A 23,057-nucleotide genomic window follows, 5' to 3' on the forward strand; every position below is an offset into this window, starting at 1 on the left:
TATTTACTGAGGTAGCCTCCACTGCTTCATGTTAAAAGAATATTTCCCATGGTGGGGAGGTCTAGGACAAGAAAGTACAGCCTCAAGATAGAGGGGTGTCAATTTAAAACAGAGATGTGGAGAAATTTCTTCAGCCAGAAAGTGGTGAATTTGTTTCCACAGACAGCTGTGTAGGCCAGGTTGTTGGGTGTATTTAAGGCAGAGATTGATAGATTCTTGATTGGCCGTAGCATCAAATGTTACGGGGAAAAGGCTGGGGAGTGGGGCTGAGGATGGGAAAAGAAGAATGGGACATGATTGAACTGTGGAGCAGACTGGATGGGCCGAATGGCCTGATTCTGCTCCTTTGTCTTCTGTTCTATTCTCCACTCACCCACTCAGATCATCCTCCCTCGTGCAGCCTGCTGCTAAACTTCTCAACCACCCCCTTCTCATTTTGGAATTAGCTGATTCAAAGTACAGTTGACTAGCCAATCCTTTCACCCAGCTTTTCAAGATTTCTCGTGTCCTGAGACTAGGGCGTGGTGGTGGTGTTGGGGGGGGGGCGCTTCCTCTAACTTAAAAATTTAGACTTTTCTCCAGATGTCCTGACTTTCTCTTCTGTCGTTGGGGGGAGGGGTGGGATTGGTTGGTTGCTCTCTCATTTTTTGCTTCAGACAGTGTATAAAATGATGAGAGGCATTGATTGTGTGGATAGTCAGAGGCTTTTTCCCAGGGCTGAAATGGTTGCCACAAGAGGACACAGGTTTAAGGTGCTGGGGAGTGGGTACAGAGGAGATGTCAGGGGTAAGTTTTTCGCTCAGAGAGTGGTGAGTGCGTGGAATGAGCTGCCGGCAATGGTGGTGGAGGCGGATATGATTGGGTCTTTTAAGAGACTTTTGGATAGGTACATAGAGCTTATAAAAATAGAGGGCAAACAAGAGAAAATCTGCAGATGCTGGAAATTCAAGCAACACACACAAAATGCTGGTCGAACACAGCAGTCCAGGCAGCATCTATAGGAAGAAGTACAGTTGACATTTTGGGTCGAGACCCTTCGTCAGGACTAACTGAAAGAAGAGATAGTAAGAGATTTGAAAGTGGGAGGGGGAGGGGGAGATCTGAAATGATAGGAGAAGACAGGAGGGGGAGGGATGAAGCCAAGAGCTGGGAAGTTGATTGGCAAAAGGGATACAAGGCTGGAGAAGAGGGAGTATCATAGGACGGAAGGCCTTGGAAGAAAGAAAGGGGGAGGGGAGCACCAGAGGAAGATGAAGAACAGGCAAGAGGTTATTGTGAGAGGGACAGAGAGAAAGAGATAGATAAATAAATGAATGAATGAATAAGGTATGGGGTAAGAATGGGAGGAGGGGCATTAACGGAAGTTAAAGAAATCAATGTTCATGCTATCAGGTTGCAGGCTACCCAGACGGAATACAAGGTGGTGTACAGAGGACTACAGGGAAGTCCAGTAATTTCTAAGGCAGGGACATGTTCGGCACAACTTTGTGGGCGGAAGGGCCTGTATTATGCTGTAGGTTTTCTGTGTTTCTATTCAAACCTATTTGTTACGTGTACATCAGTGAAGTGCGCTGTTTGCGTTCACAACATACTCCCCCGAGGGGATTAGGCCGCTTTTGGTTATCTCCCTAGTTTCGGTTAATGGGGCCAATATGTCACATGCCATTTTACGCCTCGAGGAAACCTATCCCATTCATATTTGTAATACCTTGATTTCCCTGGTACAAAGTGCGTTTTGGGCATATTCAAAGGCGAATTTTGAGTGTTTACGTTAGCAAAGAAAATAACAGTGCAAGGTTATTTCTTATTTTATACAAACCTAAAAAAAGAGTTCTTTTCACGGAAAACGAAAATGAAACTGACAGCAAACTACCGGAGAGGACGAGGATAGTTCCCATTCGCATGTGGAAGATGGCTGCAGACGGTGGTTACCACTATCCTCTCATAGTCGAGGGCAAATGGGATTTGGACGACGCCACCTTTTTCAGAAATAAACTGCAGATTTATTTCCAAAGCAAGAAGAAATCTAACGGCGGAGAATGTATCGTGGAATATGACGATCCTGTCTCAAACCAAGCAGTGGTACGCTTCGTCAGTGACGAAAGTGCGTGAGTTTCTAACTCGCTCCCAAATCGTTAGAATTCATTTCAGTTGATATTATCGTTATTTCAGAATCACATTTGTTTGGCTTTTGATAGTGCAGTGTTAGTTAAGAAAACGGCGAGCAGGAAGACTCGGGAATGAGGGAGGGAGAAGAATTTAGCCCAACAGATCTTGAAGCTCTTTCATTTTGCGACATTAATATTTGTAAGATTAGTATTTGTAATATCTTTAATATTCATAGATTGGAAAGAAGGTCGTGTTTACTGCCCGGAGAAAGGAAAGGAAAGGAAACTTTGCGCTATCACTTCCTTGCTTTGAGAAAGTTTCATATTTATCTCCGCACTGATAGGCTGCAAACCCGTGATGAAAATGGGTTGTCGCTACGCTCCGCAAATACTTTATCACTGATGCCAATATGATTACCTTTGTCGGTCAAGTTGTTATGGGGAAATTCGTTTTTAATCAAACCAAATATCAAATCTTGCCAAAACGTTATGTGCTTCTGGAACTGAAGTTATTTTTTTGCAATTGTATCCTATGTCCTTTTCCGTGTTTTTTTTTTGTCCAGGGAGGTTTGCGAAGGCTATTGGGGAGAGTTTAAACTAGGATTGCTGGGGGATAGGAACCAAACTAAAGAGACGGAGGAAGAGGCTGTTGGTTCACAAATACAGAAAGCTTGGAGACAGATTCTGGAAGATTGTAACAATGACAGGGTTGCCGTGGTGGGAGATTTTAATTTCCAAATATCGATTGGCATGTCCCGAGAGCGAGGGGTTTAGATGGAGTGGAGTTTGTTAGATGTGTTCGGGAAGGTTTCTTGACACGTGGATAAGATGTGCGAGAATAGGACCAATCAAGTGTGACAGTGGAAAAATGTGTATGGAACCAGAGGAGATAGCAGAGGTACTTAATGAGTATTTTGTGTTAGTATTCACTATGGAAAAGGATTTTGGCGATTGTAGGGATGACTTGCAGCAGGCTGAAAAGCTTGAGCATGTAAATATTAAGAAAGAGGATGTGCTGGAGCTTTTGGAAAGCATCAAGTTGGATAAGTCACCAGGACCAGACGAGATGTACCCCAGGCTGCTGTGGGAGGTGAGGGAGGAGATTGCTGAGCCTCTGGAGATGATCTTTGCATCAATGAGGACAGGAGAGGTTCCGGAGGATTGGAGGGTTGCAGATGTTGTTCCATTATTCAAGAAAGGGAGTAGAGATTGCCCAGGAAATTATAGACCAGGGAATCTTACTTCAGTGGTTGGTAAGTTGATGGAGAGGATCCTGAGAGGCAGAATTTATGAACATTTGGAGAGGCATAATATGATTAGGAATAGTCAACATGGCTTTGTGAAAGGCAGGTTGTGCCTGTACGAGCCTGATTGAATTTTCTGAGGATGTGACTAAACACATTGATGAAGGTAGAGCAGCAGATGTAGTGTATATGGATTTCAGCAAGACAATTGACAAGGTACCCCATGCAAGGCTTATTGAGAAAGTAAGGAAGCATTGGATTCAAGGAGACATTGCTTTGTGATCCAGAACTGGTTTGTCCACAAAAGGCAAAGAATGGTTGTAGATGGGTCATATTCTGCATGGAAGTCAGTGACCAGTGGTGTGCCTCAGGGATCTGTTCTGCGACCCCTACTCTTTGTGATTTTTATAAATGACCTGGATGAGGAAGTGGAGGGATGGGTTAGTAAATTTGCTGATCACACAAAGGTTGGCGGTGTTGTGGATAGTGTGGAGGGCTGTCAGAGGTTACAGCGGGACATTGATAGGATGCAAAACTGGGCTGAGAGGTGGCAGATGGAGTTCAACCCAGATAAGTGTGAGGTGGTTCATTTTGGTAGGTCAAATATGATGGCAGAATATAGTATTAATGGTAAGACCCTTGTCAATGTGGATGATCAGAGGGATCTTTGGGTTCGAGTCCATAGGACACTCAAAGCTGCTACGTAGGTTGACTCTGTGGTTAAGAAAGCATATGGTGCATTGGCCTTCATCAATCGTGGGATTGAGTTTAGGAGCCAAGAGGTAATGTTGCAGCTATATAGGACCCTAGTCAGACCCCACTTGGAGTACTGTGCTCAGTTCTGGTTGCCTCATACAGGAAGGATGTGGAAATCATAGAAAGAGTGCAGAGGAGATTCACAAGGATGTTGCCTGGATTGGGGAGCATGCCTTATGAGAATAGGTTGAGTGTACTCGGCCTTTTCTGATTGGAGCGACGGAGGATGAGAGGTGACCTGATAGAGGTGTATAAGATGATGAGAGGCATTGATCATGTGGATAGTCAGAGGCTTTTTCCCAGGGCTGAAATGACTGTCACGAGATGGCACAGTTTTAAGGTGCTTGGAAGTAAGTTCAGAGGAGATGTCAGGGATATGTTTTTTATGCAGAGGCTGGTGAGTATGTGGAATGGGCTGCCGGCGACGGTGGTGGAAGTGGATACAACAGGGTCTTTTAAGAGACTCCTGGACAGGTACATGGAGCTCAGAAGGCAAAAGGGCTATGGGTAACCCTAGGTAATTTCTAAAGTAAGGACATGTTCGGCACAGCTTTACGGGCTGAAGGGCCTGTATTGTGCTGTAGGTTTTTTATGTTTCTATGTCCTAAGGTGAAAAATCCTAATATAAATAGTGTTATCACCAAATTTAAAATGAATCTGTGCGATATATTGAGAAGCAGAAATAATTCTAATCCAAATGTCCTTTATGGTTGTGTGAAGGAAGAATAAAACCATAAGGTATAGGAGCAGAATTAGACCATTTGGCCCATTGAGTCTCTTCCACCATTACATCATTTCCCTCTCAGCCCCAATCACTTGTCTTCTCACCATATCCCCTCATGTCCTGATCAATCAAGAATCAATTCTACCTTCAATATACCCAACGACTTGCCCTCCACAGCTGCCTGTGGCAACAAATTCCATAGATTCACTGACTTCTGGCTAAAGAAATTCCAAATCTCTGTTCTAAATAGAAGTCCCTTTATTCTGAGACTGTATCTTATGGTCTTAGACTCTCCCACCATAGGAAACATCCACTCCACATCCAACTTCTCAAGGCTTTTCAACATTCCATAGGTTTCAAGGGCGAGAGGGACAACAGGAAAAAGTCAGAGCAGTAGATAGGTGTCAGTGAGGTTATTCCTCATTCTTCTGAATTCCAGTGGGTAGAGACCCAGAGACTTCAGATGCTGCTCATATGACAAGCCTTTCAATGCTGGAATTATTTTTGTGAACCTCCTTTCAACCCTCTCCAATTTCAGCACATTGTTTCTTAGATAAGGGGCTCAAAGATGGTCACAATACACTCAAGTGAGGCCTCACCAGTGCTTTCTAAAGCCTCAGCATTGCATCCTTGCTTTTATATTCTAGTTTTCTCAAAATGAATGGTAATATCATATTTGCCTTTCTCACCTTCGGCTTTAACCTTTAGGGATTCCTGCATGAGGACTTCCAGATCCCTTTGCACCTCAGATTTTGAAATTTCTCTCCATTTACAAGATCGTCTACACTTTTGTTTCTTCTCTCAGTATCATCATCGTCATCATCATCAGGTGCCATGCCCAGTTTGAGCTTTGACTGCCATGGCCCACACACTCCTGTTTCAGGTCAAGTGGATCAATTCATTGGTATTCATTTCCAGTTCTCTGGCTGCTGTCTCCATCATCATTTGTCTTTGTCTCCCTCTTCCCCATAATTACCGTGCATTCTAACTCCTCTTTCCTCATCACGGCCATTGAAGTTACATTGCCTTTTCATGATCTCATACATTATTTCTCTTTTTGTATTTGCTCTGTTCATGACATCCTCATTCGATACTCATTTCATCCATGATATTCTTTCCATCCTCCTCAAAAACCACATATCTGCTGCTTCAGTTAGTTTCTTCATGTTACTAGATATTGCCCAACATTCCGAGCCATATAACATAACTGGATAAACGTAACATTTCAGTACTCTGAGGCGGGTTGTCATGCCTAGTTTAGTGCTGGTCAGTATACTCTTCATTCTCGTAAAAGTGTCTTTTGCCATCCCTATTCTTCTTTTGATGTCCAGGTTGCACCTGCCATCTGATGTCACCCGGCTTCCTAAGTAGCAAAGGTTCTGTACTTGTTTTATGTCTTCCCTGTTTATTCTCAGCCTGCTTCATTTTGGATATCACCGTACATTCTGTCTTTTTGCAATTGATAGATAGACCTATTTTTGCACTTTCTTCAACAACTATATCAATTAAGTTTTGTAGTTCTTCCTCCGTACTTGCAATTAACACAGTGTCATCTGCATATCTGAAATGATTGATGTTTTCACCGCCAACTTTGATTCCCAAGATGTCTCTTATTTTTTGTAATATTGTTTCACTGCACACATTAAATAAATCAGGGGAGAAAACACACCCTTGTCTGACGCCTCTCTTGATTTTCGTAAGCTGACTCACTTCTCCATCTATTCTTACAGCAGCTGTTTGTTCCCAGTACAGATTTCTGATTAGGCGGCGACCTTTTGAATCTAGATCTAGAGTTCCCTGAAATATTTCAAATAACTTATTGTGCTTCACTTTATCAAATGCTTTTGTGTAGTCGATAAAACAAACAAATATTTTTGAACTTAAATAGCTCATTCTTATAGTATCCTTAACATCAATATTGCGTTTCTTGTACCTTTGTCTTTCACAAAACCACATTGTTCTTTACCTGTTTCAGCTTGAATCTTACTTTTAGTGCTTGTCATCAAAATTCTTATAAGTATCTTGATGATATGACTCATTAAACTTATGGTCCTATGTAATTCACATTCTATTGCTCCAGGTTTCTTAGGAAGAGTGATAAATACTGATTTTTTCATCTCTTCTGGTATTATTCCAGTTTCATAAATGTCATTGATTCAATCAGTAAGTTTTTCAATTCCATAATCTTCAAGGGCGATAATTTGTTCTATTACTAATTCAGTATACTGATCTCTTACCTTGAGGGACAACGTCATACTCCTTTTGCACAGCTGTCCATGCAGTATGCTTTAGTCCAACATGTCTGTCAGAGAACCTTAGCTGTAGATCAATGACTCAAGTGTTGCTTCCATCCCTTCGCTTGCCCAGTTTGTCCTAGGCAGAGGAATAGTTACCAAAATTAGTAATTTTATAATTATTACTATTTAAATTGCTGATTATTCCTTTGACAACAACTCACTTGCTGGTGATCTTTCCTCAAGCAGTCTCTCAAGACTGAGGTTTTGGGAATTTGAGGTGGCTAATGAGGCCAGTGTGGGGACGGCAGACTCTTCTCCATACGGGGTAGGAGGTGCCTGACTGGCAGGTGTGCAGTTTGTGAGGTGGAATGTGATGGGTTTTCAGACTCCAGTTAATCAGCAGAGATACTATTACTGCTGATCGATACTGGTTATTCCAGTTGTACATGGTTCTCACCTCCCCCCCCCCCCATATTTCTTTAATTTCCAGGCCTATATCTTCCCCCCCTCACCATTCCCCATCCCCTTTTCTCTCTCTCACCTCATCTCCTTGCCTGCCCATCACCTCCCTCTTGTGCTCTTCCCCCTTTTTCTTTCTTCCAATTAAAATCCTATTGGATTCCCCCTTCTCCAATCCTGTATCTCTTTCACCAATCAACTTCCCAACTTCAACCCTCCCCCCTTCAAGTTTCACCTATCACCTTGTGTTTCTCTCTCCCCAGCTCCCACCTTTTAAATCTACTCTTCAGCTTTCTCTCTCCAGTCCTGCTGAAGGGTCTCAGCCTGAAACTTCGACTGAACTCTTTTCCATAGATGCTGTCTGGTCTACTGAGTTCCTCCAGCATTTTGTGTGAGTTGTTTGGATTTCCCACATCGGCAGATTTTCTCTTTATAGTATCATTGGTTGTTAGCCTGTAGTTTCAATTGACTTTTAACACTTGTATTGCGAATGGGGATTGATCTTGCAACTAAGGAATTCAAAAAATACACAGTTTATTAAATGGTCAGTATCTAACTGCTGCTCAATTCTGTATTAAAATGTCATTTCTCTTTTTAGGTTTCAGAACAGTGTTGTGACAGGGGCCATACTGTTCCCTTGTGCACTCGTAAAATAAAGCACGACTGAGAGGGGTGGGGGCATTAATGAAAGTTTGAGAAATCAATGGTCATGCCTTCGGGTTGGAGGTTACTCAGACGAAACATAAGATGTTGTTCTTCCAAACTGAGTGTGCTCTATCACGACAGACCATGGATAGACTTTTTGGAATGGGAATGGGAAGTGGAATTAAAATGAGTGGCCACTGGGAGATCCTGGTGGATGGAGCATTCCTGCTTGGCGAAGCAGTCTCCCAATCTCCGGTGGGTCTCACTGATAAACTGGGAGCACTGGACACAGTAGATGACCACAATAGACTCATGGGTGAAGTGTTGCCTCACCTGGAAGGACTGTTTGGGACCCTGAATGGTAGTGAGGGAGGAGGTGTCGAGGCAGGTGGTGTACTTGTTCTGCTTGCAAGGAGGGACAAATGGACAAGGGAGTTGCTTAGGGACCAATCCCTGGAGAAAGTGGGGGTGGGGAGGGAAAAAATGTGCTTGGTGGCGGCATCTTGCAAATGGCAGAAGTTCTGGAGAATTACATGCTGGACACAGAGGCAGGTGGTGTGGTAGGTGAGAACAAGATGAACCCTATCCCTGATAGGGTGGTGGGAGGATGGGGTGAGAGCAGACATGCGTGAAATGGGAGAGATGCAGTTGAAGGCAGCATTGATGGTGGAGGAACGGAAGCCCCTTTCTTTAAAAAAGGAGGACATCTCTTTCGTTCTGGAATGAAAAGCCTCATCCTGAGAGCAGATGCAGCGGAGATGGAGGAATTGAGAGAAGGAGATGACATTTTTACAAGTCACAGGGTGGGAAGAGGTAAAATCCAGGTAGCTATGGGAGTCAGTGGTTGTATAATAGACATCAGTCGATAAGCTGTCTCCAGAGATAGAGACAGTGAGATTGAGAAAGGGGAGTAGGTGTCGGTAATGGACAGTAAATTTGAGGACATGGTGGAAGTTGGAGGCAAAAAATGAATCAGTCATACTATTTAGAAGTTGGTAAAGTAATTGTCCTTTGGTTTGTGTTGCTTGAATCCTTCAGTTACCTAATTATTGTAGTAAGCCAAAATTGCGCCTGTCTCCTGCAGTGCAGGAGGGAAGCAGGCCTCACTAGCCTTGGCTGTCTGCACTCTATCTGCAACTTTATACTTGCCTCAACATTAATTAACCCATGCCTTGCCACAGTTTCCACACAGTCAACAGAGATTTGGGTGGCCACATGTTTATCAAGTAGAAAGATGGAGTGGGGCCAAAGTTCTGGTCCAGAGTTGATAGACAGGTGAAGAGAAAAGAAGAGGGAAGGGGAAGTTAGAGAAATCGCTATTCACGCCATCAGTTTGGGGGCTATTTAGACTGTTAATTCTGGTATCAACATATATAGAAAATACTGGCCTAGGAGAGGACAAACTAAGGTAGGACTTGAACGGTGAACGGTTGGGTACTGAGGAGTGTGGTAGAACAGTGGGATCTGGGAATACGGATCCATAATTCCTTGGAAGTGTATCATGGGTAGACTTGTTCATTAAAAAAAAAGTCTTTGGCACATTGGCCTTCATAAATCAAGGTATTGAGTACAGGATTTGAAGTTATATACCACGTTGGTGAGGCCTAATTTGGAGTATTGTGTGCAGTTCTGGTCACCTACCTACAGGAGAGGTGTTAAAAAGGTTGAACGAGTATAGAGAAAATGTACAAGGATGTTGCCAGGACTTGAGGGCATGAGTTATAGGGAAAGATTGAACAGCTTACTAATTTATTCCTTGAAGTGTACAAGATTTAGGGGAGATTTGACAGAAATTTAGAAAATTATGAAGGGGATGGATTGGGGAAATATAACCATATAACAATTACAGCACGGAAAACAGGCCATCTTGGCCCTTCTAGTCCATGTCGAACTCTTACCCTATCCTAGTTCCACCGACCTGCACTCAGCCCATAACCCTCCATACCTTTCCTGTCCATATATCTATCCAATTTAACTTTTAACGACAACATGGAACCTGCCTCAACCACTTCTGCTGGAAGCTCGTTCCACACAGCTACCACTCTCTAAGTAAAGGAGTTTCCCCTCATGTTACCCCTAAACTTTTGTCCTCTAACTGTCAACCCATGTCCTCTTGCTTCAATCTTCCCCACTCTCAATGGAAATGCAAGCAGGCGTTTTCCAGTTGGGGTTGGTGAGATTAGAACTAGATGTGGTGGGTTAAGGGTAAAAGGTGAAATGTTCACAGGGAACATGAGGGGAGTTTCTTCACTCAGAGGGTAGTGTGTGGAATGAGCTGCCAGCGGAAGTGGTGGATGCAGGTTTGGTTTCAACACTTGGGAGGAATTTGGATAGGTACATAGTCGAGATGGGACATGGAGGGCTGTGGTCCAGGTGCAGGTCGATGGGACTAGGTAGATTAATAGTTCAGCATGGACTAGATGGGTCAAAAGGCCTGTTTCTATGCTGTAGTTTTATATAATTATGAACCTCCTCAGTCTCCTAAGCTCCAAGTAATGAAGTCCTAACCTGTCCAAGCTCTCCGTTTCACGAAGTTTGCAAGTTCTGGCAACAGTCTTGTAAATCTTTTCTGCACTTTTTCCAGTTTACTAACATATTTTATTAGTGAGGTAACCAAAACTGAACATGACATGTCAATCTATGGCCTCCTCTTGTGCCAAGATGAGGCCACCCTCAGGGTGGAGGAGAAATACCTCATATTCCGTCTGGGTAGTCTCCAACCTGATGGTGTAAATATCGATTTCTCCTACTTTTTAAAAAAATTCTCCCCCTCTCCTCTTCCTCTATTCCCCACTCTAGCCTCTTACCTTTTCTCTCCTGCCTATCACTTCCTCTGGGTCCCCTCTTCCTCCCCTTTCTCCTACAGACCTCCCTCCACTCCTGTCAGATTTCTTCTTCTCCAGCCCTTGACCTTTCCCACCAACCAAGCTTCACCTCTGACCTTCTAGCTTGCCTCCTTCACCTCCCCGCACCCTCTTATTCTAGCTTCAGCCCTTTCCCTTTCAGTCCTGAAGAAAGGTCCCGGCCCAAAACATTGACTGTTTATTCATTTCCATAGATGCTACCCGACCTGCTGAGTTCCTCCAGCTTTTTGTGCATGTTACTGCAGCTGCCATTTCTTCTTTTGAATTATCTAGTTATATATATTATATAGTTGCATTGAATTATTATTATATAGTTACATTCTCACTTCATGGAAACTGGTGAATTTATGTACAACTTTTCAGACAATATTGCTGTTAAACCTAAGCTAATTTGTACAATGTGACTTCCTTTTACTGAACATTGGCAGAATAATGTGCTGACATACAGCATTTGACTTTGAAGAAAATAAAAACACTAATTTTTACTGTTCAGTCATACAGTCCAAAATATTCAGTTATCTGTTTGAAACACATGGTGACTTAAAGCAAAATTTAGTATCTTTAATTGCTTCTGATAATTTCTTTAGTAAGGTCCCTTGTATTGGAGAAGAAAACTCACCAGATTGATCTGCAAAAGAAAGGGATTATTAATCTTACTGTCAGACTACCATCTGAGACAGCTGTGGGCAAGGATGAGGCAGGAGCAACACAGACTCCAGAACAAAATGTAAGTTTTCTGTACATTATGTAAATGGTCATCATAAAGCAATATTATGATTTTTTTCAATTTTGACATTATTCTTATGCTTTGACAGATTGTGGTTTGCAGAGGAAACCGACCCACTCCAGGAAAAGGTACTTGTTCTTCTTTTAAAATGTTACAGAATTGATTCTGTGAAAGTGAGGATACTGACAAATTTTGACATAACAGGGGCTTGTAAAACAAGGGTTTAACAACAGAATGATGTTTATATGTTGACTTGAAACCCCGCACCTAAAGTAGTTAGAATGTGCTTTGGACACATTGGCCTTCATAAATCAAAGTACTGAGTACAAAAGATGGGATGTTATGTCAAAGTTGTATAAGATGTTAGTGAGGCCTATTTGAGTACTGTGTGCAGTTCTGGTCACCTGCCTAGAGGAAGGACATAAACAAGGTTGAAAGTAAATGGAGAAAAATTACAAGGATGTTGCCGGGTTTATAAGGAAAGATTGAATAGGTTCAGACTTTATTCCTTAGAATTTAGAATATTGAGAGGAGATTTGATAGAGGTATACAAAATTATGAGGAGTTTTTAGAGTAGATTAGATTAAGAGGACACTCAGTCCTCGTTTATTGTCATTTAGAAATATATGCATGCATTAAGAAATGATACAATGTTCCTCGAGTGATATCACAAAAAAAAGGACAAACCAAAGACTAACAGTGACAAGACCACATAATTATAATATATAGTTACAGCAGTGCAAAACAATACCATAATTTGATAAAGAGCAGACCATGGAAATGGTAAAAAATAAGTCTCAAAGTTCCAATCGACTACCGATAGTCCCCAATAGCAGGCAGCAGAAGGGAGAAACTCTCTCTGCCATAAACCTCCAGGCACCGATAACTGTCGATGCATTGGAAGCACCCGACCATAGCTGACACTGAGTCCATCCGAAAACTTCGAGTCTCCAACCAGCCCTTCGACACCGAGCACTATCTCTGCCAAGCGCTTCAACTCCGTCCTGGCCGCCGGCCACCGAGCAACAAGCAAAGCTGAGGACTCGGGGCCTTCCCCTCCAGAGATTCTTGATCACACAGTAGCAGCGGCAGGGAAAAAGGCATTTCAGAAGTTTCTCCAGATGTTCCTCTGTTCTCTCACATCGGTCTCCATCAAATCAGGATTGTGCACAGCACCCTACTTGGCAGATTACAGATGTCATTCACCGGAGTGGCGGTGCAAGCTGCGTCAAAACGCCATCTCCTCCTCCTCCTCTTTTGATAGGGTAAATGCAAGCAGGCTTTTGCTGCAGAGCTTGGGTGCGACTACAGCTAGAGGTCATGTGTTAAGGGTCGAAGGTGAGAAGTTTAAGGGGAACATGAGGGAAAACTTCTTCACTCAGAGGGGTGTGAGAGTATGGATGTGAACTCGATTTCAATGTTTAAGCGAAGTTTGGGTAGATAATGGATGGTAGGGGCATGGAGGGCTATGGCCCCTCTGCAGATCGATAGGAGTAGGCATCTTAACTGGTTTAGGCATGGACTAGATAGGTGTATTTCTGTGTTCCACTTTTCTATGTCGAATTGAGTGACTGAGGCAGAAGGCAGAAGTAAATACTTCAGAGTTAATCAAATTAAAATATCTTGGCTATGCATCTAAAAATCTGATTTGAATGAATTCATATGATACCGGGTTTGGAGTTAGTTAAAATGTGTAACAATCGGCTACCATGAGAAAAAAGTCCATTTTTCTCCTATTTTTAATATTTGCTTTTTACACAATGCTTCCAATCTCACTGCTGATATTCTCTGGATGCCCCTTTCCAGAGGGTTGGTTTGGCCTTTCCCAGTCATCAGTCTGATTTCTTTGGCAAATCTAATTTTCCTTCTCTGAGCCAAACTCCTTCTATGTGATCACAAAAAAGGGTATCACTGCTCCCCGATACCCTTAACACTCTGGGTATCCATCTTAATCCAATTACCCCAAATCTCCATCTCCTTACTGATGGGAACCATAAGTCTTGAACCTCTCTTCAATCCTAAAACAATCCTAAGTCCTGAAACCCTCTCCAGCAATCCCTCAGGGTTCTTCAGTTTAGGGGATATTGGAAGATTGCATCAATACTCTAGTGCAACTTCGGTTTTCTACAGATTTTTAGCACCCTTCAGCAAATTGAACATGTTTTGAATATGACCAATCCTATCAAGTAGATAGAAAATCTGGACAGTAGCATGGGAGATTGCAATTAAAACTGAAGTTGGTCAAAAACTGAACGGCTGTTTCCTTGATAGTGGTTCCAATGATAGGGTAAAATTTACTTACTGCCCATTTATTTCATTTCATTGTCTCTGTTTAGAATTAATCCAATTTTAATGATTTATATATACAATTTAAAATTTATAAACCTAGATATTAAAGTAAAATTTAGAAATAAAGTTGTGGACTATTTTGTAACTGGGTAGAAAATTCAAAAAAGAGAGGTGCACAGGGACTTGGGAGTCCGTGTGCAGGACTCCCTAAACGTTAACTTCCTGGTTGAGGTGGTGGTGAGGAAATGCAATATTAGCATTCATTTCAAGAGGACTGGAATATAAAAGCAAGGATGTAATGCTGTGGCTTTATAAGGCACGGCTCAGACAGTACTTAGAGAACTGTGAGCAGCCCTGGGCCCTTTATCTAAGAAAAGTTGTGCTGGCATTGGAGAGTGTGTGGTAAACCATATATATAGGTTGTAACTGGTGGGCGCATGGCCAAGTGGTTAAGGCATTAGACTAGCGACGTGAAGGTCGTGAGTTCGAGCCCCAGCTGAGGCAGTGTGTTGTGTCCTTGAGCAAGGCACTTAATCACACATTGCTCTGCGACGACACTGGTGCCAAGCTGTATGGGTCCTAATTCCCTTCCCTTGGACAACATCGGTGGCATGGAGAGGGGAGACTTGCATAATGGCAACTGCTGGTCTTCCATACAACCTTGCCCAGGCCTGCGCCCTGGAGAGTGAAGACTTTCCAGGCACAGATCCATGGTCTCGCAAGACCAACGGATGCCTTTACTTTTACTTTAACTGGGTTACTTGTCTGGACATGCCTGGACACACCCCTCTGCTGACTGCTCCTGTGGCTTCTCCCACAGACCCCTGAATAAAGGCGATTGTGTCACTGCTCCTCCCTCAGTCCAGGACAGATATCCAGCATGGACGTTGGTCCATTTACTGTTAATAAAAGCCTTTCAGTATTTACTCTACTTCCAGTCTTTTGGAGTAATTGATGGTGCATCGGGGTGTCCAAAGGAGATTCACGGGAATGAAAGTGTTAACCTATGAGGAGCATTTGATGACTTTGGGGCTTTACTTGATGGAGTTTAGAAGAATGAGAGGGAATCTCATTGAGACCTATTGAACATTGAAAGTCTGAATAGAGTGGATGTGGAGAGAATTTTTTTATAGTGGGGAGTCTAGGACCAGAGGGCATAACCTCAGAATTGAGGGAAGTTCGTCTAGGACAGAGAGAAGGAAAATTTTCTTTAAACATGATGGTAAATCTGGAATTCTTTGTCACAGATGGCTGTGCAGGCCAAGTCAGTGGATATATTTAGGGCAGAGGTTGATAATTTATTGATTAATCAAGATGTTGGAGGTTATGGGGAAAAGGCAGAAGAATGGAGATGAGAAGGACAATAAAAAAACCATGGTGGGAGGCAGAGCAGACTCGAGCTGAATGGCCTGATTCTGCTCCTAGGAATTATGGTCATCTTGTCTAAAAGGCTTTACCCAGATATTTTGGACAAAAGAAAAATTAATTCAGTCTGCCTGATACTGTGTATTTGAACATACAGTTTGAAAAGTAGCAGGCATGTGGTTTCTCACAAAGGAAATTGCTGATCTTGCTTGCGTTTTAAAGAAGGCTTTAAACACATTGCCATCCTTGGTGTTGGTGTAATCCAGTTTGTGACCCCTTTGGTCAAACCTGATGCAGCTCCAGCATATTCAGCATGAATTTCCAAGTGAGTGGACTTTCGGGTTATCAAGGGAATGGCGGCATAAGGAAAAGGTCTCTCGGCCAAAAAGAAGGTAAACTGCCCCAAAATTGAATTTAGACGAATACTTAATATTGCATAACTATATTAATAAAAGGGGCAAGGATGATGTCTAAGAACAAGATTAAAAAGTCCGCTCAGAAGGATGATAAACATAAAGAGACGCAGCAAGGCGACGGGCCTAGCTCCCCTACGGCAAGCCAGGACGGAGATAATGAGGAGGAATCGGTGACTCTGTCTTTGATTCTCGGAGAGATTCGTGAGTTCCGACAAGATAATTTGGAGAGTTCATTAAGATGGAGAGTGACATAGTTAATTCAGAAACAAAGGTTCTGAACTTAAAGAAGGGTAACTTTGAAGGTATGAGACGTGAATTAGCTAAGATAGACTGGCAAATGACACTTAAAGGATTGACGGTGGATATGCAATGGCAAGCATTTAAAGGTTGCATGGATGAACTACAACAATTGTTCATCCCAGTTTGGCAAAAGAATAAATCAAGGAAGGTAGTGCACCCGTGGCTGACAAGAGAAATTAGGGATAGTATCAATTCCAAAGAAGAAGCATACAAATTAGCCAGAGAAAGTGGCTCACCTGAGGACTAGGAGAAATTCAGAGTTCAGCAGAGGAGGACAAAGGGCTTAATTAGGAAGGGGAAAAAAGATTATGAGAGAAAACTAGCAGGGAACATAAAAATGGACTGTAAAAGCTTTTATAGATATGTAAAAAGGAAAAGACTGGTAAAGACAAATGTAGGTCCCCTGCAGACAGAAACAGGTGAATTGATTATGGGGAGCAAGGACATGGCAGACCAATTGAATAATTACTTTGGTTCTGTCTTCACTAAGGAGGACATAAATAATCTTCCAGAAATAGTAGGGGACAGAGGGTCCAGTGAGATGGAGGAACTGAGCGAAATACATGTTAGTAGGGAAGTGGTGTTAGGTAAATTGAAGGGATTGAAGGCAGATAAATCCCCAGGGCCAGATGGTCTGCATCCCAGAGTGCTTAAGGAAGTAGCCCAAGAAATAGTGGATGCATTAGTGATAATTTTTCAAAACTCGTTAGATTCTGGACTAGTTCCTGAGGATTGGAGGGTGGCTAATGTAACTCCACTTTTTAAAAAAAGGAGGGAGAGAGAAACCGGGGAATTATAGACCGGTTAGCCTAACGTCGGTGGTGGGGAAACTGCTGGAGTCAGTTATCAAGGATGTGATAACAGCACATTTGGAAAGCGGTGAAATGATCGGACAAAGTCAGCATGGATCTGTGAAAGGAAAATCATGTCTGACGAATCTCATAGAATTTTTTGAGGATGTAACTAGTAGAGTGGATAGGGGAGAACGAGTGGATGTGGTATATTTGGATTTTCAGAAGGCTTTTGACAAGGTCCCACACAGGAGATTAGTGTGCAAACTTAAAGCACACGGTATTGGGGGTAAGGTATTGGTGTGGGTGGAGAGTTGGTTAGCAGACAGGAAGCAAAGAGTGGGAATAAACGGGACCTTTTCAGAATGGCAGGCGGTGACTAGTGGGGTACCGCAAGGCTCAGTGTTGGGACCCCAGTTGTTTACAATATATATTAATGACTTGGATGAGGGAATTAAATGCAGCATCTCCAAGTTTGCGGATGACACGAAGCTGGGTGGCAGTGTTAGCTGTGAGGAGGATGCTAAGAGGATGCAGGGTGACTTGGATAGGTTGGGTGAGTGGGCAAATTCATGGCAGATGCAATTTAATGTGGATAAATGTGAAGTTATCCACTTTGGTAGCAAAAATAGGAAAACAGATTATTATCTGAATGGTGGCTGATTAGGAAAAGGGGAGGTGCAACGAGACCTGGGTGTCATTATACACCAGTCATTGAAAGTGGGCATGCAGGTACAGCAGGCGGTGAAAAAGGCGAATGGTATGCTGGCATTTATAGCGAGAGGATTTGAGTACAGGAGCAGGGAGGTACTACTGCAGTTGTACAAGGCCTTGATGAGACCACACCTGGAGTATTGTGTGCAGTTTTGGTCCCCTAATCTGAGGAAAGACATCCTTGCCATAGAGGGAGTACAAAGAAGGTTCACCAGATTGATTCCTGGGATGGCAGGACTTTCATATGAAGAAAGACTGGATGAACTGGGCTTGTACTCGTTGGAATTTAGAAGATTGAGGGGGGATCTGATTGAAACGTATAAGATCCTAAAGGGATTGGACAGGCTAGATGCAGGAAGATTGTTCCCGATGTTGGGGAAGTCCAGAACGAGGGGCCACAGTTTGAGGATAGAGGGGAAGCCTTTTAGGACCGAGATTAGGAAAAACTTCTTCACACAGAGAGTGGTGAATCTGTGGAATTCTCTGTCACAGGAAACAGTTGAGGCCAGTTCATTGGCTATATTTAAGAGGGAGTTAGATATGGCCCTTGTGGCTACGGGGGTCAGGGGGTATGGAGGGAAGGCTGGGATGGGGTTCTGAGTTGGATGATCAGCCATGATCATAATAAATGGAGGTGCAGGCCTGAAGGGCCGAATGGCCTACTCCTGCACCTATTTTCTATGTTTCTATAACAACAAACAGCTGGAAGATATTAAAGGAGAAATAGTAAAAACTAATTCGAGGATAGATGAAGCCGAAGCGAGGATTGTTGGAATTGAAGAGAAGCTACAAAACGCAGAGGAAGTGATAGCAGAAATGCTAAAGTTGCAAGAGCAGCTCCAGTGGAAGCTCATAGACCAAGAAGGCCGCTCAAGAAGGGAAAATGTGAGGATCTGTGGAGTTCCCGAAGGAACTGAAGGTAAACCCGGATTGATGACTCCCTTCGTGGAGAGGCTGCTTAGAGAGAACCTTGATATACCGGACGCAAAAGACCTACAGATAGAAAGGGCCCACCACACGTTGGCACCACAGCCTCCGGCAGGCGCCCAGCCCAGATCGATTCTAGTCAGATTTCTCAGTTACAGGACGAAGGAAGAGGTGCTTAAACGGGCATGGCAAAAGAAAGGTTTCATGTGGAGCAACTGTAAAATCAGTTTAGACCACGACTACGCACCGTGGATTCTTGCCAGACGGAAGGGATATGCGGAAACACGGAGGGTCCTGAAGGAAAGCAACATCAGATTTCAGACCCTGTATCCAACTCGGCTGGAAATCTTTTACGACGAAGGGACAAAAACTTATGCTACGGCGGAGGAGGCAACGTTGGACCTGGCGGACCGGGGACTACCTATTAAAGTTATCACCCAACCGGAGTCGCTACTGGAGAGGATTCGTCAGAAGTCGTGGCAGCCAGTGTGGCGAGGATGCTCCACACGAACCAGAGTGTCAAACTACAAGGAAAAGCTGCAAATATTCAGACGCGAATGTACAGAGAATACAGATTAATTAAGAGAAAGGACTGAAAAGAGTAAATTGGACCTGAAGGTAAAATGAAAACTGGTAACTGAAAATAAACTAGACGGAATAACTTGAATGATAGCAATATGGTTGAGACATAAATAGGAGAAAATTCTCTATGATTATTCAAACTGCAGAGGGCCCTCTAACACAGGGTGAAGATAGAGGTTATCCCTCTGAACTGAGGCGGGTCGGTGCTCAGGCTTCACTGTGGGAAGTCGGGAAAAATGTTCAAATGTTATACGTTCAAGAATGTCTAGGGTGTGGTTATATGTCTTGGTTTACTGTTGAGAAGGGATTGCTTACTGTTTGGTTAGAAAAGGAGAGTTTTTTTCTACTAGAGAAAAATGCAAATTGAATTGGTAAAAATAATTTCCTATAATGTTACTGGGGTTTTGAATCTAATTAAAAGAGATAAGATTATGTCTAAATTGAAAAAAGAGAGGGCACAAATAGCTTTCCTCCAGGAAACACATATGAGCCAATCTGAACATGGAAAATTAAAAAGAATGGGCTTTAAGCATGTATTTTATTCATCATATAAATTGAGCCACAAAAGAGGGGTAGCTACTTTAATATCAAGTACTCTTAGTTATGAACATATTTCAGAGACTAAAGACAAAGATGGAAGATTTGTAAAAATTACAGGAAGAAAAGAAGGTACAGAAATAATATTGCTGAATGTTTATGCTCCTCCAGGTTGTGAATGGTCATTTTATAGACACATTTTTGACCTAATGGTCAATTCTCAAGGGGTAGTAATTTGTGGAGGGGATTTTAATATTAGATTAAATCCTATATTAGATTCTTCAAGAATAGTTACTCAGAATAAACCTCTGACTCGGAAAATGAATTTATTGATGGAGGAGTTGGGAATTATAGATGTGTGGAGGGAATTACACCCCACTAGTAATGATTATACACATTACTCTTTCCCTCATTCAGCCTATTCAAGGATAGACTATTTCTTTATCTTTAATACAGATAGACTCAGGATAAAAAACCGTAATATTGAAACAATTGATCTGTCGGATCATAGCCCAGTCTCTATGTCTCTAATCCTGGAAAGGAAAATGAGGAAAACACTATGGCGGCTAAACTCACATATACTCAATAACCCGAAAGTAATGGAGAGATTGAGGGGAGAAATCAAAGAATACCTAGACCTTAATGACATGGGAGAAACATCACCAGTGATCTTACGGGATACATTGAAAGCTGTACTGAGAGGGAAAATTATTTCCATTACCACTCACATGAAAAAAAATCAATGCACAAAAATTAACAGACCTTCAAGGAAAATTAAAACAACTTTAAGTTGTAGATAGCAACAAAAGTAATTCTAATTTAAAACAGGATATTAGGAAATTGCAAAGTGAAATTGATGATATTTATACATTGGAAACTCAAAGAAATTTTCTTTACCTGAGACAAAAGAATTATGAAGTAGGAGGTAAATCAGCTAGATTATTAGCATATAAATTACGAAAACAGCAAGCAGACAATACAATTCATAAAATAAAGAATCCAGAGACAAAGCTTGTGGAGAGTACAATAGGGAAAATTCAAGAGAGTTTTGAAGCATTATCGAGAGCTGTACTCCCAACCCCGGGCTCCAGTGAGCCCTATATAGACAGTTTATTGAATTCTTTAGATCTACCTAAACTTACAGATTTACAAAATGAAAGTCTATTAGAACCAGTAACTGCCAAAGAACTGAATGTGGCCATCTCTAGGTTAAAGGCTGGAAAGTCCCCGGGTTCAGATGGGTTTACCTCAGAGTGGTACAAATCCCTGAAGTCACAGTTAGCCCCATTACTACTTAACACCTTTAATTGGATCTTGCAGAGAAGAGAAACTCCACCTTCCTGGAGAGAAGCGATTATTTCAGTTATTCCTAAAGAGAGTAAAAATAGACTAGAATGTGGCAATTATCAGCCAATTAGTGTTCTTAATTTAGATTACAAACTATTTACATCTATATTAGCGTGCAGATTGGAAAAGCTCTTACCTGGCCTAATCCATTTAGACCAGACTGGATTTATTCAACAAAGACAAACACAGGACAACATAAGGAGAACTCTACACATACTAGAACAGGTTAATAAGAACGAGGCAGAGACAATGGTAGTAGGATTAGACGCTGAGAAAGCTTTTGATTCGGTTAGTTGGGCATTCCTATACAGAGTGTTAGGAAGATTCGGCTTTCAATAAAAGTTTATTAAAGTAATTAGACTCTATATGACAGCCCGACAGCTCGAATTAAGATAAATGGGGACCTCTCTGACTCCTTTATTTTAGAGAGAGGCACTAGACAGGGATGCCCAATTTCTCCTCTCCTTTTTGCACTATATATTGAACCGCTTGCCCAACTAATAAGACAGAGCGAAATCGTAAGAGTTATCAAGGTGGCAGGGATTGAACAGAAAGTGGCGTTATTCGCAGATGATGTTTTAGTCTATCTGAGTGAACCAGAAAAATCATTTATAGGATTGTTTACACTGTTGGATGACTTTGGGAAAATATCAGGTTATAAAATAAATGTAAAGAAAACGCAGGTTATGTCCCTAAATTATACACCATCCAAAAAATTGCAGGATACATATGATCTTAAGTGGGAAGCTAAATCATTAAAATTTTTAGGAATAACCCTGCCGAAGGATCGTTCAACACTGTCACAGGTAAATTATGGGCCATTAATCTCAGATATAAAAGCAGATATGCATAGATGGAATCTTCTCCCCTTTTTAAGTTTAAATTCAAGGATAAATACTATAAAAATGAATATTCTTCCTCGGTTACTGTATCTTTTCCGTACTTTACCTGTGGAGGTGGATGATAATCAATTCAGGGAATGGGACAAATGGATTTCCCGCTTCATTTGGCAAGGAAAGAAACCTAGAATTCGATATAACACCTTACAGTTAGGGAAGGAAGGAGGAGGTATGGTTCTTCCTTGCTTGAGAAATTATTTTTATGCCTCACAGATGACCCCTCTGTTATATTGGTGTAATAGGGAATATAAGGTTGGATGGAAGGAAATAGAATTTAGATTGGTTGACAGTTTTCCTCTACAGGCCTCAATAGCTGACAAAGGATTGATGGCCCAATTGGAAAAATTTAAAAACAGTTGGATAAATCTTACGTTAAAAGTATGGCAGAAGGTGATTAATTCATGTGGAATTAATAACATGTTAAAACTCTTCAGATGGTGGGCATATGTTACTGAATTCCTTCCCAACAGAGGAGATAAGAGATTTGAACCTTGGATAAAGAAAGGTCTTACAACCTACCTCTCATTTATTCATAAAAGAGTATTACAAAGTTTCCAATTCCTGCAGGACAAACATAGCCTAGAACACAATGACTTTTTTAGGTACCTTCAAGTACAACACTATGTTAACCAGAGTTGTAGATATACAGACCTATCAACAGTAGAATTAGAATTTTTCAAGATTCTGAATTCGGCTTGCGGTTCAATACCTAGTAAATCAGTTTCTCGATTATATAATGCACTCTCCCATACTAAAAATGTAAACACATTGTATATTAAGGAGAAGTGGGAGAAAGAAGCGGGGTTGGTACTTTAAGAGGAGGCTTGGGGGAAAATATGCAGCTTTCAGTGGTCTTCGACTAATTCTTTGACTTGGAGAGAACATTGTTGGAAAAATATTACAAGATACTTAAAGACCCCATATCAGGAAAAATATAAAGATACAAATGTGACGTGTTGGAGAAGGTGCGGCTCCAAGGAGGCAAATCATTTCCATATTTTCTGGGATTGCCCTAAATTAAGTCTATATTGGAAAGGTATTCATAGAACATTAGTTAAGGTACTTAGGACCCAGATACCTCTGAACTTCGAGACGCTCTATTTGGGGCATGTGTTGTTTCTTGAAC

At 41.9% G+C, this 23,057-nt stretch overlaps 1 protein-coding gene across 1 annotated transcript in view; it reads left to right on the plus strand.

The window, feature by feature from the left end:
* The first annotated feature begins 1,888 nt into the window (after positions 1 to 1,888).
* The window catches only part of LOC140199656 (protein mono-ADP-ribosyltransferase PARP14-like), a 95,795-nt gene continuing 74,626 nt past the window's right edge, over positions 1,889 to 23,057 (plus strand). Inside the window, exons 1-3 of the mRNA XM_072262100.1 lie at positions 1,889 to 2,104; positions 11,625 to 11,764; positions 11,853 to 11,892. Of these exons, the coding sequence (XP_072118201.1) occupies positions 1,903 to 2,104; positions 11,625 to 11,764; positions 11,853 to 11,892 (382 nt within the window). The 5' untranslated portion in view covers positions 1,889 to 1,902. The remainder of the gene's footprint in view (positions 2,105 to 11,624; positions 11,765 to 11,852; positions 11,893 to 23,057) is intronic.

The sequence above is a fragment of the Mobula birostris genome, chromosome 6 (genome assembly GCF_030028105.1).
Source record: "Mobula birostris isolate sMobBir1 chromosome 6, sMobBir1.hap1, whole genome shotgun sequence".
Classification (NCBI taxonomy): domain Eukaryota; kingdom Metazoa; phylum Chordata; class Chondrichthyes; order Myliobatiformes; family Myliobatidae; genus Mobula; species Mobula birostris.